This window comes from Ursus arctos, unplaced genomic scaffold (assembly GCF_023065955.2).
Source record: "Ursus arctos isolate Adak ecotype North America unplaced genomic scaffold, UrsArc2.0 scaffold_6, whole genome shotgun sequence".
In the NCBI taxonomy this organism is placed as follows: domain Eukaryota; kingdom Metazoa; phylum Chordata; class Mammalia; order Carnivora; family Ursidae; genus Ursus; species Ursus arctos.
Genome location: NW_026623078.1, coordinates 24,608,268 through 24,620,858, shown reverse-complemented (window position 1 = coordinate 24,620,858; position 12,591 = coordinate 24,608,268). Strand labels below are relative to the sequence as shown.

General features: G+C 42.7%; 1 protein-coding gene across 7 annotated transcripts in view; it reads right to left on the bottom strand.

The window, feature by feature from the left end:
- Positions 1 to 12,591, bottom strand: part of CSPP1 (centrosome and spindle pole associated protein 1) — a 332,365-nt gene that overhangs the window by 182,890 nt on the left and 136,884 nt on the right. For all 7 annotated transcript variants that reach the window (XM_057308135.1, XM_057308136.1, XM_057308139.1 and 4 more), the window contains one exon: positions 9,636 to 9,699. In XM_057308135.1, the coding sequence (XP_057164118.1) occupies positions 9,636 to 9,699 (64 nt within the window). The remainder of the gene's footprint in view (positions 1 to 9,635; positions 9,700 to 12,591) is intronic.

Genomic DNA, 12,591 nt, shown 5'->3' with positions numbered 1-12,591 from the left:
ACAACTAAAAATTATAAGGCATGCTAAGAGGGTAAAAAACAGTTTTCAGAGACACAGCAAACATGAGGACCAGTTTCAGACATGGTGTAGATGTTGGAATTATGAGACTAGGATATTAAACAAAGATAATTAATATGCTAAGGTTTCTAGTGGATAAAGAAGACAGCATACCAAAACAGATCTGCAATGTGAGAGTTGGGAATTCTAGGACAGAATGAAAAATTGCTAAAATAAAAAACTTCATGTAACAATGTGATTGGAGGAAATAATGTCTATGAATTAAAAAAAAAAAAAAAAGGAGGACACTAAACGGTAGATGCAGGAGGTTCAGAGCACACCAAGCATGATAAATACCAAAAAATCTGTACATAGGGGCATCTGGCTGGCTCAGTCAGAAGAGCGTGCGGCTCTTGATCTGGGAGTCATGAGTTCTAGCCCCACGTTGGGTATAGAGATTACTTAAATTAGTAAATCAAGTGAAGCATAAAATCTATACATAGGCATATCAAAAACTGCAGGAAATGAAGGAAACAACAAAAAGGGAAAAAGGATCCACTGGGAAAAACCACCTGACATACACAGAAATACAGATGAGACTACAAAGAAACTTCCCTTTAGAAACCGTACAACCAAGGAGTGGAGTGGAATAAAAAAGCCACCAAATTAAGAATCTGTCGCCTCTGAAGTTATCCTTCCAAAGTTAAAGAGAAATGACGACAATCACAGATCAAAAATTGTGGAATTTGTTGCTGACACCCCTGCCATGCAAACTATAAAAAACTTTCTTCGGGGCAAAGGAAAATGATACAGGCCACCTCCACCGAGATACACCTGCTTCCTGGAAGACATGGATTTAATGTGGAAAACAGGCTCCAGCGGACATCCATGAAAATATCAGACCCTGCCAGTCCTTTTTTTTTTTTTTTTCTTGTGTGTTGTTACAACTGAAAGTCTACTCTCTTGGTTGGTATCTCTGGGGACACCCTTCAGTGTGGTGCGCTTGCACCCCACCCCTCCCACACCAATAAAAGACAAAGACAGAGGAAGCTTCAGAGGGAGGAGATCTCTGGGACCAGGCTTCTGTGAATGGTGGGGGTGAGGGGGGGGGATGAGGCTCAGCCAGGGACGGGTCCCCCTGTGCCTAACACCCATGCAGAGGAAAATGGCATGGCCCTGCTATCACCCTCTAGGTGTGCTATAGGACCAGGTGGGCTGACAGAGGCCCCAGCTCCAGGCTGTGCATCTATTCCCCCCATGCACTGTGTAAGTAGTTTCTTTTTCTGTCCATGCAATGAGCAAAGGAAGAGGAGGGTCTGCTAGAACTCAGGTGCCCCTCCCCCACCCCAACTGATGTCAGCCCCTCTGGCCAGGCACTGGTGTGTGTTGGAGACGGAACCCTCCTTGGGGTTCCAAGCACTTATTTGTGGCCCACAAGACACTGGTGATTGGAGACAGAGCCACGAGGCCCTTTGGAGCCAGCTGGTGGCCATGGAAATGTCTCTCCAGCCAGTTCTAGAGCAGCTGTGGGCTGCCCTGTTGGTGATACACGAAAGTGTGCCACACATGCCACGAGTCTCTGAGTTTCGCTGGGAGATCCTGGTGTGCACTGCAGTGGTGAAAGTCCTAGTAAAGAGCGGACGCAGCTTAAGAAGACGAAGGGGGCAGTGTGCCCAGGGTGAAGTCTCTGAGAAAGGCCTGCAGGAGACAGGTGCAGAGACACAAGCCTGTGAAGCTGTCGCATCCCCTGTGCAGAAGGCCAGTCCTCTCCCACTACAGATTCTCGCTCTGGAGGTCCTGAACAAAACTCACAGCTATTTCTCAGTGAAAGACGCTGCCCAACTGCTGAAGGGAATTGGGGAAAGCCCGCCTAATAGCCCTTCCCTGCTGACTGATGAAAATCCCATCTCCAGAGCATCACAGGAAGATGGAGAACCGCCCGCGAGGAAAATAACGGAAGGCTCCAATGCCAGCCCTGATCTTCAGGGAAGTCAAGTTCATTTTATCTTTTGTTTCTCTTTCTTTGGGGATGTGTTATGAAAAAGGTTGCTTTGGCCGATGTCGTAGAGGTTGTTGCCTATGTTCTCCTCTAGAATTTTGATGGATTCCTGTCTCACATCGAGGTCTTTCATCCATTTGGAGTTTATTTTTGTGTATGGTGTGAGAGAGTGGTCAAGTTTCATTCTTTTGCATGTAGCTGTCCAATTTTCCCAGCACCATTTATTGAAGAGACTTTTTCCCACCGGATGTTTTTTCCTGCTTTATCAAATATTAGTTGTCCAAAGAGCCGAGGGTCCATTTCTGGGCTCTCTATTCTGTTCCATTGGTCTATGTGTCTGTTTTTGTGCCAGTACCATGCTGTCTTTGTGATCACAGCTTTGTAGTACAGCTCGAAATCCGGCATTGTGATGCCCCCAGCTTTGATTTTCCTTTTCAACAGTTCCTTGGAGATTCGGGCCCTTTTCTGTTTCCATACAAATTTAAGGGCTGTTTGTTCCAGTTCTTTGAAAAATGTCCTCGGTATTTTGATCGGGATAGCATTGAAAGTGTAGATTGCTCTGGGTAGCATGGACATTTCAACTGTTAATTCCTCCGATCCATGAGCATGGAATATCTTTCCATCTTTTTATATCTTCTTCAATGTCTTTCAAGGATGATTTATAGTTTCTAGAATATAGGTCCTTTACGTCTCTGGTTAATTCCAAGGTAACGTATGGTTTTTGGTGCTATTGTAAATGAGATGGATTCCCTAATTTCTCTTTCTTTGGTCTCGTTATTTGTGTACAGAAATGCAACTGATTTCTGAGCATTGATTTTGTATCCCGCCACGTTACTGAATTGCTCTATAACTTCTAATAGTTTGGGAGTGGCTTCTTTTGGGTTTTCCATATAGAGTATCATGTCAACTGCGAAGAGAGATATTTTGACTTCTTCTTTGCCGATTTGAATACCTTTGATCCCTTTTTGTCGTCTGATTGCTGTTGCAAGGACTTCTAGTACTATGTTGAATAATAGTGGCGAGAGTGGGCATCCTTGTCGAGTTCCTGATCTTAAGGGAAAGGCTTCCAGCTTTTCCCCATTGAGAATAATATTTGCAGTAGGCTTTTCATAGATGGCTTTTATGAGATTGAGAAATGTACCTTCTATTCCAACACTCTGAAGGGTTTTAATCAGGAAAGGATGCTGTATTTTGTCAAATGCTTTTTCGGCATCGATTGAGAGGATCATATGGTTCCTGAGTCTTTTCTTGTTGATACGATGTATCACGCTGATTGATTTGCGAATATTGAACCATGCTTGCATCCCAGGTATGAATCCCACTTGATCGTGATGGATAATCCTTTTAATGTACTGTTGGATTCTATTAGCAAGTATCTTGTTGAGGATTTTGGCGTCCATATTCATGAGGGAGATCGGTCTGTAATTCTCCTTTTTGAGGGGGTCTTTGCCTGGTTTGGGGGTCAAGGTAATATTGGCCTCATAGAATGAGTTTGGTAGCTTTCCTTCTGTTTCTATTTTTTGAAATAGCTTTAGGAGAATAGGTATTATTTCTTCTTTGAATGTTTGGTAGAATTCCCCAGGAAAACCATCCAGGCCTGGAGTTTTGTTATTTGGAGGGTTGTTTATCACTGACTCAACTTCTTCATAATTAATTGGCCTGTTTAAGAAATCAGTTTCTTCCGGTTTCAATCTTGGTAGTTTATAGGATTCCAGGAAGTATTTCATCTCTTCTAGATTGCTTAGTTTATTGGCATACAGCTGTTGATAAAAATTTCTAATAATCCTTCTAATTTCAATGGTGTTTGTCGTGACCTCTCCTTTTTCATTCATAATTGTAATAATCTGAGTCCTTTCTCTTTTCTTTTGGATAAGTGTTGCCAGTGGTCTGTTAATTTTATTGATTCTCTCAAAGAACCAGCTTCTAGTCCTGTTGATCTGCTCTACTGTACTTCTGGTTTCTGCTTGATTGATTTCAGCTCTAATTTTGGTCAACTGCTTCCTCGTGCGTGGATTAGGCCTGTCCCTCTGTTGCTGTTCCAGCTTCTTGAGGTGAGAATATAAAAACTGCATTTTAGATTTTTCTATTCTTTTGAGTGAGGCTTGGATGGCTATTATTTTGAGTGAGGCTTGGATGGCTAAGTCCCCCTTAGGACTGCCTTTGCAGTATCCCATAGGTTTTGGACTGCTGTATTTTTATTCTCATTGGTCTCCATAAACTGTTTAATTTGATTTTTGATTTCCTGGTTTATCGAGTCATTCCTGAGCAGGATGGTTCTTAGTCTCCAAGTGTTTGAGTTTCTTCCAAATTTTTCCTTGTGCTTGTGTTCCAATTTCAGAGCGTTGTGGTCTGAGAATATGCAGCGGATAATTTCAATCTTTTGGTATTGGTTGAGACCTCTTTTGTGTCCCAGAACATGGTCTATTCTTGAGAATGTTCCATGGGCATTAGAATAGAATGAGTATTCTTTGGTTCTGGGGTGTAGTGTTCTATATATATCTAAGAGGTCCAACTCGTCGAGTATGGCATTCAAAGCCTTTGATTCTTTGCTTAGTTTTTGCCAGGGTGTTCTATTTCTGATAGTGGAGTGTTGAGGTCCCCTACTATTAATGTATTTTTATTTATATGTCTCTTTATTCTGGTTAAGAGTTGGCTTGTGTATCTTGCTGCTCCCCTGTTGGGGGCATATATATTTATAATTGTCATATCCACTTGTTGAATACTTCCTTTAAGAATAATATAGTGCCCTTCTGCGTCTCTAACTATAGTCTGCAGTTTAAAATCCAATTTATCTGATATGAGAATTGCTACCCCAGCTTTCTTTTGAGGTCCATTTGCGTGAAAGATGGTACTCCATCCCCTTACTCTCAGTCTGAATGCACCTTTGGGTTCGAAATGAGTCTCTTGTAGACAGCAAATGGATGGGTCATTTCTTTTTATCCAATCTGCAACCCTGTGGCATTTAAGGAAGAATTTAAGCCATTAATATTAAGACTGAGTACTGAGAGATATGCTTTTAATGATGCCATGTTGTCAGTAAAGTCTTTGTTTGTATTGGCTGTGACTTTCTGTTCTGTATCACTCTTGGGGCCTTTCTACTTTTATAGAACTCCCCGTAATATCTCCTGTAGGGCTGGTTTCATGGTTACGAAATTGGTTAGTGACTGGCGATTCTGAAATGTCTTTATTTCTCCATCAATTCTGAATGACAGCCTTGCTGGATAAAGGATCCTTGGCTGCATGTTTTTCTCTGAAAGAGCTTTAAAAATGCTCCCCCAACCCTTTCTCTCATTCCAGGTCTGTGTAGACAGGTCTGACGTAATTCTGATGCCTTTGCCTTGGTACGTGAGAAATTTCTTTGCCCTGGCCGCTTTCAGTACTGTATCCTTGGATCTAATATTTGCGAATTGCACTATGACGTGACGTGGCGTAGGTTTGTTGTGGTTGAGCTTGGGAGGGGTCCTCTCTGCCTCTTGGACACGAATGTTTGTTTCCCTTGCTAGATTAGGGAAGTTTTCAGCTACAATTTGTTCAAATATCTCTTCTAGACCTCTGTTTTTCTCCACCCCCTCGGGGATGCCGATGATTCTAACATTGGATCGTTTCATTGAGTCAGTAATCTCCCGTAACCTACATTCGTGGGCGTGGATTTTTTTAAGACCATCTTCTATTTTCATTTTTTCCCCTATTAACCCATCCTCCAATTCACTAACCCGTTCCTCTGCTTCTGTGACCCTGGCCATCAGAGCCTCTAGTTTTGCCTGCATTTGGCTCATAGAATTTTTAATTTCTGTCAGATTCGCTCTCATTTCTGTCCTTAGGGATTCTATATTCTCGGTAACCTTTTCGTTAATAGTTTTTTCAATGCTACTCATCATTTTGACCATCGTTACTCTGAATTCCATTTCTGATACTTTGGTTACATCCATATCCATTATTTCTGTGGCAGAGGCCACAGACTGTCTTTTCTTTGCTGGGGGGGGGGGGGTTTCTCCTTCTTGTCATTCTGATGAGGAGAGGTTGTGGGGTTGTCCAGAGCCCAAATTATTGACTGGGTCCCAGGCCGTGCCCCTTGTTTTATAGGGACCTTAGGGATGTGGGCTTCTTCTTTAAAGATTTTATTTATTTATGTGGCAGCCAACCAGCGAGAGAGGGAACAGAAGCAGGGGAGTGGGAGAGGAAGAAGCAGGCTCCCAGCGGAGGAGCCTGATGAGGGACTCCTTTCCGGAACGCCGGGATCACGCCCTAAGCCGAAGGCAGGCGCTCAATGACTGCGCCACCCAGGCGCCTCGGGTTGTGGGCTTCTTGATTTTTCAGCCTGCCTTCTGTGTTCTGGGGGAGGGGCCTGCCGCGCCGATACTCAGGCAGCCATGTTTGGGTAGAGTCTCCGCATCCCCTGCGAGGGGGGATGGGGATGGGCACTCTCTGAGCCGGTATTTCCAGGCTTTTGTTCTCTGGCGGCTTTCCCTGGCGGTTTGCTGTGCCTCTTCTGAGAGTCAGGGCAGCAGCGGCGGAATTTCAGCCTCTTTCACAGAACAGAGGGATTGCGGCCCGTTCTCTACTAATGTTCTGGCCACTTTAACTCTGTTACTGTTGGTGCTGCTCAACCCTGCAGCGTCCCGGGATGTGCGCCCCACACCCGGCGTCCCAGCCCTCACTTCCAGGGCCGGCGCGTCTCTGTCCTTTGTGTTTCTAACGCCGCCAGCCGCCCCGCGCGCGCTCCCGGATCTCCCGGTCTCAGTCTAGATCCAGTGAGCGCACCGGGATTCCGGTGTTCCGCGAGATGCCTGGTGGCATGCGCACCCGGCTCACGGTCTCAGTCTGCTGTTTTGTGGGTGCCGTCCGCGAGCCCCGCCCGTTCTCCCGTGCAAGTGGCTACCGCTTCCTGGCGCCCGAACGCGGCGGCTCCCTCCCCCTTCCGTTTATCTTCCGATATCTGTGCACGGTTTCATGGCTCCCCGCTTCGTACCTCAATACTCAGCGCTGGAGATGTTCACTTGTAGAGATCCAGATGCGTCTTCCTGCGTCTCAGGCTGGTTCCGTGGTTGTTTAGGCTGGTCTGGTACCTATCCAGCTCCACTCCGGGGACCGGCTGAAAAAGGTGTCTCCTACTCCTCCGCCATCTTAACTCCTCTCCGTCTTCCCTATATTTATGACCTCTTGTCAATTCTTTGGATTTTGGTATCAGCCTCTCTGCCGATTTCCTGGCTCTTGGTCTTGTGGTCCCTGGGCACAGCTCTGACTTTTGTGTTTTAATCTGGTATCCTGCAACTGTACTGTAACCACTTATTATTAGTACCAGGGTTTCTTTTATTGATCAGATTTCCTACAATCACGTCATCTGTGCACAAAGACAGTATTATTTCTCCCTTCCCAATCTGTATACCTCCTTTTCTTGACTTAGCACATCAGCTAGTACTTCCATAATAATGTTGAGCAGTGGTGAGAAGAGACATCTTTGCCTTGTTCCTGGTCTTTATAGGAAAGTTTCTGTCTGCTCATCATTAAATATGATGTGGGCTGCAGGGGTTTTGTAGATGTTCTCTATCAAGCTGAGGATGCTCCTTTACAGTCCTATTTGCTGAGAGTTATCATGAGTAGGTGGGTGTTGGATTTTGCTCAGTGCCTTTCTGCATCTACTTATAATGATCATGTGATTTTTCTTCTTTAGCCTGTTGATAACGATGATTACATTTTTGATTAATTTTATTAACTGAATGTAAACCAGCTTTGCATACCTGAGATAAATCCCACTTGGTTGTAACATTTCTCTTCACATGTCGTTGAATTCAATTTGCTAATATTTTGCTGAGAATTTTTGCATCTATGTTCAGGAGCGGTATTGGTATGTAGTTTTCTTGTGTTCTTCTTTGGTTTTGGTATTAGGGTAATGCTGGACACACAGAATGTGTCCTCCTGCTTCCATTTTTTGGAAGAGGTTGTAGAGAATTGATAGAATTCTTCCCTAAATGTTTGGCAGAATCCACCAGGGAAGCTATCTGGACCTGGTGCTTTCTGTTTTAGAAACTTATTATTGATGAATTTCTTTCTTTAATGTCTATAGTTCATTCGTGTTTTTTCCAGCTTAATTTGTTACAGACATAAAACATTGTGTAAGTTTAAGGTGTACATGTGATGATCTGAGACCACGTATATAGCTGACCCTTGAACAATGCAGGGCCCCTGCACACTCAAAAATCTGCATATACTTTTTGATTCCTCAAAAACTTTACTTGATCGGAACCCTTACTGATAAACAGTCGATTAACACATACTGTATATGTTACATAGATATTATACATATATTCTTACAATAAAGGAAGCAAGGGAAAATGTTACTGAGAAAATACATTTACTACACTGTATTTACTGGAAAAAAATCCACTTCTAATTAGATCCACACAGTTCAAACCCATGTTGCTCACAGGTCAATCACATATTGCAAAACGTTTTTGACAATAAGGCTAGTTAAAACACATCCTTCGCCTCCTTCACAGAATTACCATTTTGTTGTTTTCGGTGAGGACATTAAAACTCTATGCTCATAGCAACTTTCATGTATACAGTATAGTACTGTTAACTATAGTCAATGTGCTATAAATTTAGATACTCAGAACTTTCTCACCTAGGTTATCACACACACAAAAGCCTTACCCACATTCATTAGAACAGTGCTAACAGTCATGACTATGGGATATTTGTGGGATATCAGAAAGGTTGCTGTATCTTTGGTCTAGTATAATGAAATAGTCCAAGACACCACCCTGAGTGCCCCAAACTGGCTTAACTGTTAGCAGGAACAGGTCACATTTCCCTGATGCCTCCATAGACTACCTCCCTATACCTATGTCCTCCTGGTTTCTCTATCTTTACTCTCCACAATATGACATCCTGGAAAAGAAAAACTCGTTTAAAAAAAAAAATTATAGGCTAGTTTGGAATTTTCATCTTATGAAATACAACTAATATGGAGGAGAGATAATTCCCTGATGCCCCTAAAACAGCAGAAATGCTTATGATCAGAGTACATAATTAAGTGTATATTACAGTAGTTAAGAAGATATGTAAAGGTACCGGGAGATATATTTTTTCTTAAGACTAAGAATATTCTTATGACCTTTTAAAATTGAAAGATTCACATGCAGTTTTAAGAAATCTTAGAGGTCCTTTGCACACTCTGCCCGGGTCGCCCCTGTGGTAATGTTTTACGAAAGAAGAGCAAGAGTTTCACACCCAGGATACTGATACTGATAAAATACCCTTGATCCTGACCCACTGATCTCTTAGCAGTATTCCATGGTGTGGGGGTACTACAGTTTAACTGTTCTCCCGTTGAAGGATATCTGGGCTGATTCCAGTTTTTGGCTATTAGAAGTAAAGCTGTTATGAAAATTTATGTACAGGTTTTTGTGTGAACCATTCCTATGACTTCCAAAGTTCATTTTAGTTATAAAGTTTTCAAAATCAGAAATAAGTCATATTTGATGATTATTTAGTAAAATAGAATATTCCCTTTCTACCACCTTGCAAAACAAAGAGTGAAGTACTAATTTTGTTAAGTATGGAAAAAAATACTTAAAAGAAATATAAATAATGCTTAATATTTAAATAACTAGATTGGTAAAATAAATATACTCACCAATGAAAGCACTATCAGATTCCAATAATGAAGTTTTCAAGAAATCATCAGAGTCCTCTCTGGGCTAAAAGAAACAACATAGATTAATGATTTTTATTAGTCCTATATGGAAAAACAACAAATTTGTACCAAGAGGCACAAGTCTCCACATTGTCTCCAAAATGAGCAAAAATGGATTCCAGGAGAGGTAGGACTGGCTGCTTGCCTCCTACACCAAATTCCAACGCCCAAAAAATATAGGAAAGACCCGTTTTATTAAGGGTCACAATACTGCTGATGAAAACAGAGTATGAAGCAATGAACCCAATTAAACATTAAAAGTCTTTAAACTGGGACTTCTGGGTGGCTCAGTCAGTTAAGCGTCTGCCTTCGGCTCAGGTCATGATTCCAGGGTCCCGGGATCGAGTCCCACATCGGGCTCCCTGCTCAGTGGGGAGCCTGCTTCTTCCCTCTGCCTGCCGCTCCTCCTACTTGTTCTCTCTCTGACAAATAAATAAAATCTTGGAAAAAAAATAAATAAAAAACAAAAGTCTTTAAACCATTGCCAAGATTCATTCATTCTTTCAATAAATCTGTAGAGTGCACTTACTATTATTTCTTCCATGCCAGGAACAAAGATGAGTAAGAGTTTCATGGGGGAGAAAAAGGGGCATGCCCTCAGACAATGACAGCCCTATGTGAAAGCAGCTGTCACAAAGGTATAGCACAGATACAGAGGGAACACAAGAGTAAGGGTAGAAATAACACTAGGATTGCGCTTATAATGAGCTCTCAAATAAGGGGTTAACAGATTTACACATAGAGAGTAATATCACCTTATACGTTGGAAGGAGCCTAAAGTCACCTACCACCACTTCCCCCACCAGATATCTAGGATGTGCTAGAACAATCCCCTGAAGAGCTATCCATTAATTTCTAAATACATTCCACTAATACATAGCATTATCCGAAAGTTCTTCCCTTTCACTGAATTCTTCCATATATTGCATTTAACTTTCCTTTTTAATTTAACCCCTATTGATTCTACTTTTGCTTTTTAGCATGAACAACATCTAATATATACCCAATGGTCTGACCCAGGTGTTCCCAGCACTGCATACTGCCCAACCTCTCTTCCTCATCAGAGTCCTTCACATAATGAAAAGTAATCCAAGTCCATGTAAACTCTATCTTCTCCATGTCAACCTGCCCCACTTTCATTTGTGTTTTTTATACAATCCAGTTTCTAGGAAGATGAAGAGCCCCAAATTTATTAGCTTTTTGGTAACAGCCATGATAAGCCGTTGGCTTATGCTGAGTTTCTACTCAGGAAAATACGGTGTTACTAATCCAGGATTTTAACCAAAATCCCAGCTGTTAAATTTCAGTATCTTTTCCCTAGGAAATGTGGCTGCCACATACAGAGAAACCTACTGACCGGCAGAGAGTGCAGGAATAGGTGTGGTATGGGGACGAGGACGAGCTCTCCGGACTAGCTTGATTTCAAGTCTGGGCTTTGCAGCTTACAGACTGCGTGATCACAGGCCCACAGTTTCCTCTTATGTCATATAGGGAAAGCAGACCTTGTTGTGTACTTGAGAGAAAGAAACACCAAGTACCTGGCACAGAGTGGTCACTCTGTAAATGGTAGCTATTAACAACATCATTATCACTTCAAATGAAGCACCATCAGCTACCGACTGGTAACCCTGGGCTACTGAAACAGCCAAGCCGAGCCTTACCTTTATAATCTGAAAATGCAATAATACTGTTACTATCATTCGTGTGTATGAAAATTATTTATTTCCAACGTCAATCTTTTCCCCTGAACTCATCTGTCTGCTACTTGCCAGTTCTAACTGTTTGTCTAACAGGCATCTCAAAACTTACCATGATTAAAACTAAGTTCCTAATCTTCCCCACCCCCAAATGTGTTTCTCCTGCTTTACCACCGCTGTCAACAGCAACTCCCAACCAAAACCCTTGAAGTCCACCTTTGACTCCTCATATCCCACAGCCAATACGTCGAAATACTATCAGGTCTCCTTTCAAAATAAATCCAGCCACTTCAGACCACTTCCACTGTTCCTGCCTGGGGCCTAATCACCTTATGTTTTACCTAGATTATAGCAGTAGCCCTGTCACTACTCTGCTGCAAAACTTTAGAAGCTTCTCAACACATTCACAGTAAAAGGCAAAACTCTGTGATGGGCTCAGAGGCTCCACAGTCCAGCCCGTCACCTCTCTACCCCATCTGCTCCCAACCCCCTGCTTGTGGCTCTCCAGCCTCCCCAGTTGGCTCCCTGTGTACACCAAGCCTACTCCTGCCCAGGGCTGCCGCCTAGAAGTTTCTTCCTCCAGCTGTGTCCCCTGATAATTCACATGGCCACCTCCCTGATGCCCTTAAATGTTACCTACTCGGTGAGGCCTTCCATGCCCATTGTATTTCACATTGTAAACCCTGTCACCCCAGGATACCCAGTATTCCCTTTCCAAGCTATCATTTCCCCCCGAGCCCCATGATTTAACATATTATATGTTTTTTTAAATTTGTTTATTGTCTCTCCCTCTTACCAGAAAGTAAGCCCTTAGAGGGCAGGGATTTTTGTCCCTTTTGCTCACTCCAGTAACCCCAGCACCTAGGATTGTACCCGGTCCAAAGTATTCAATACTTATTGGTTGCATGAAAGTGGCTCACGTCTTCCCTTTATTCAGCCTTGGCACTGATGTCACCTCCTCAGGATAAGAGTGACGCCCTTACCTTGCTTACTTTCTTACAGGCCTCACCACTACTTATATTATAAACTCCTACTTCTGCTGCTAATGATGTTGAAAGCAAACACAAGGCACTCATGGACCAGGCCCCGTGCTAATATATTATCTCACTTAATCCCCACAACAACCCGAGCTATTTTTTATTCAATAAACATTTATACAGAAATTATGTGCTAGGCCTATCCCTAAGTGCCTTGCAAAT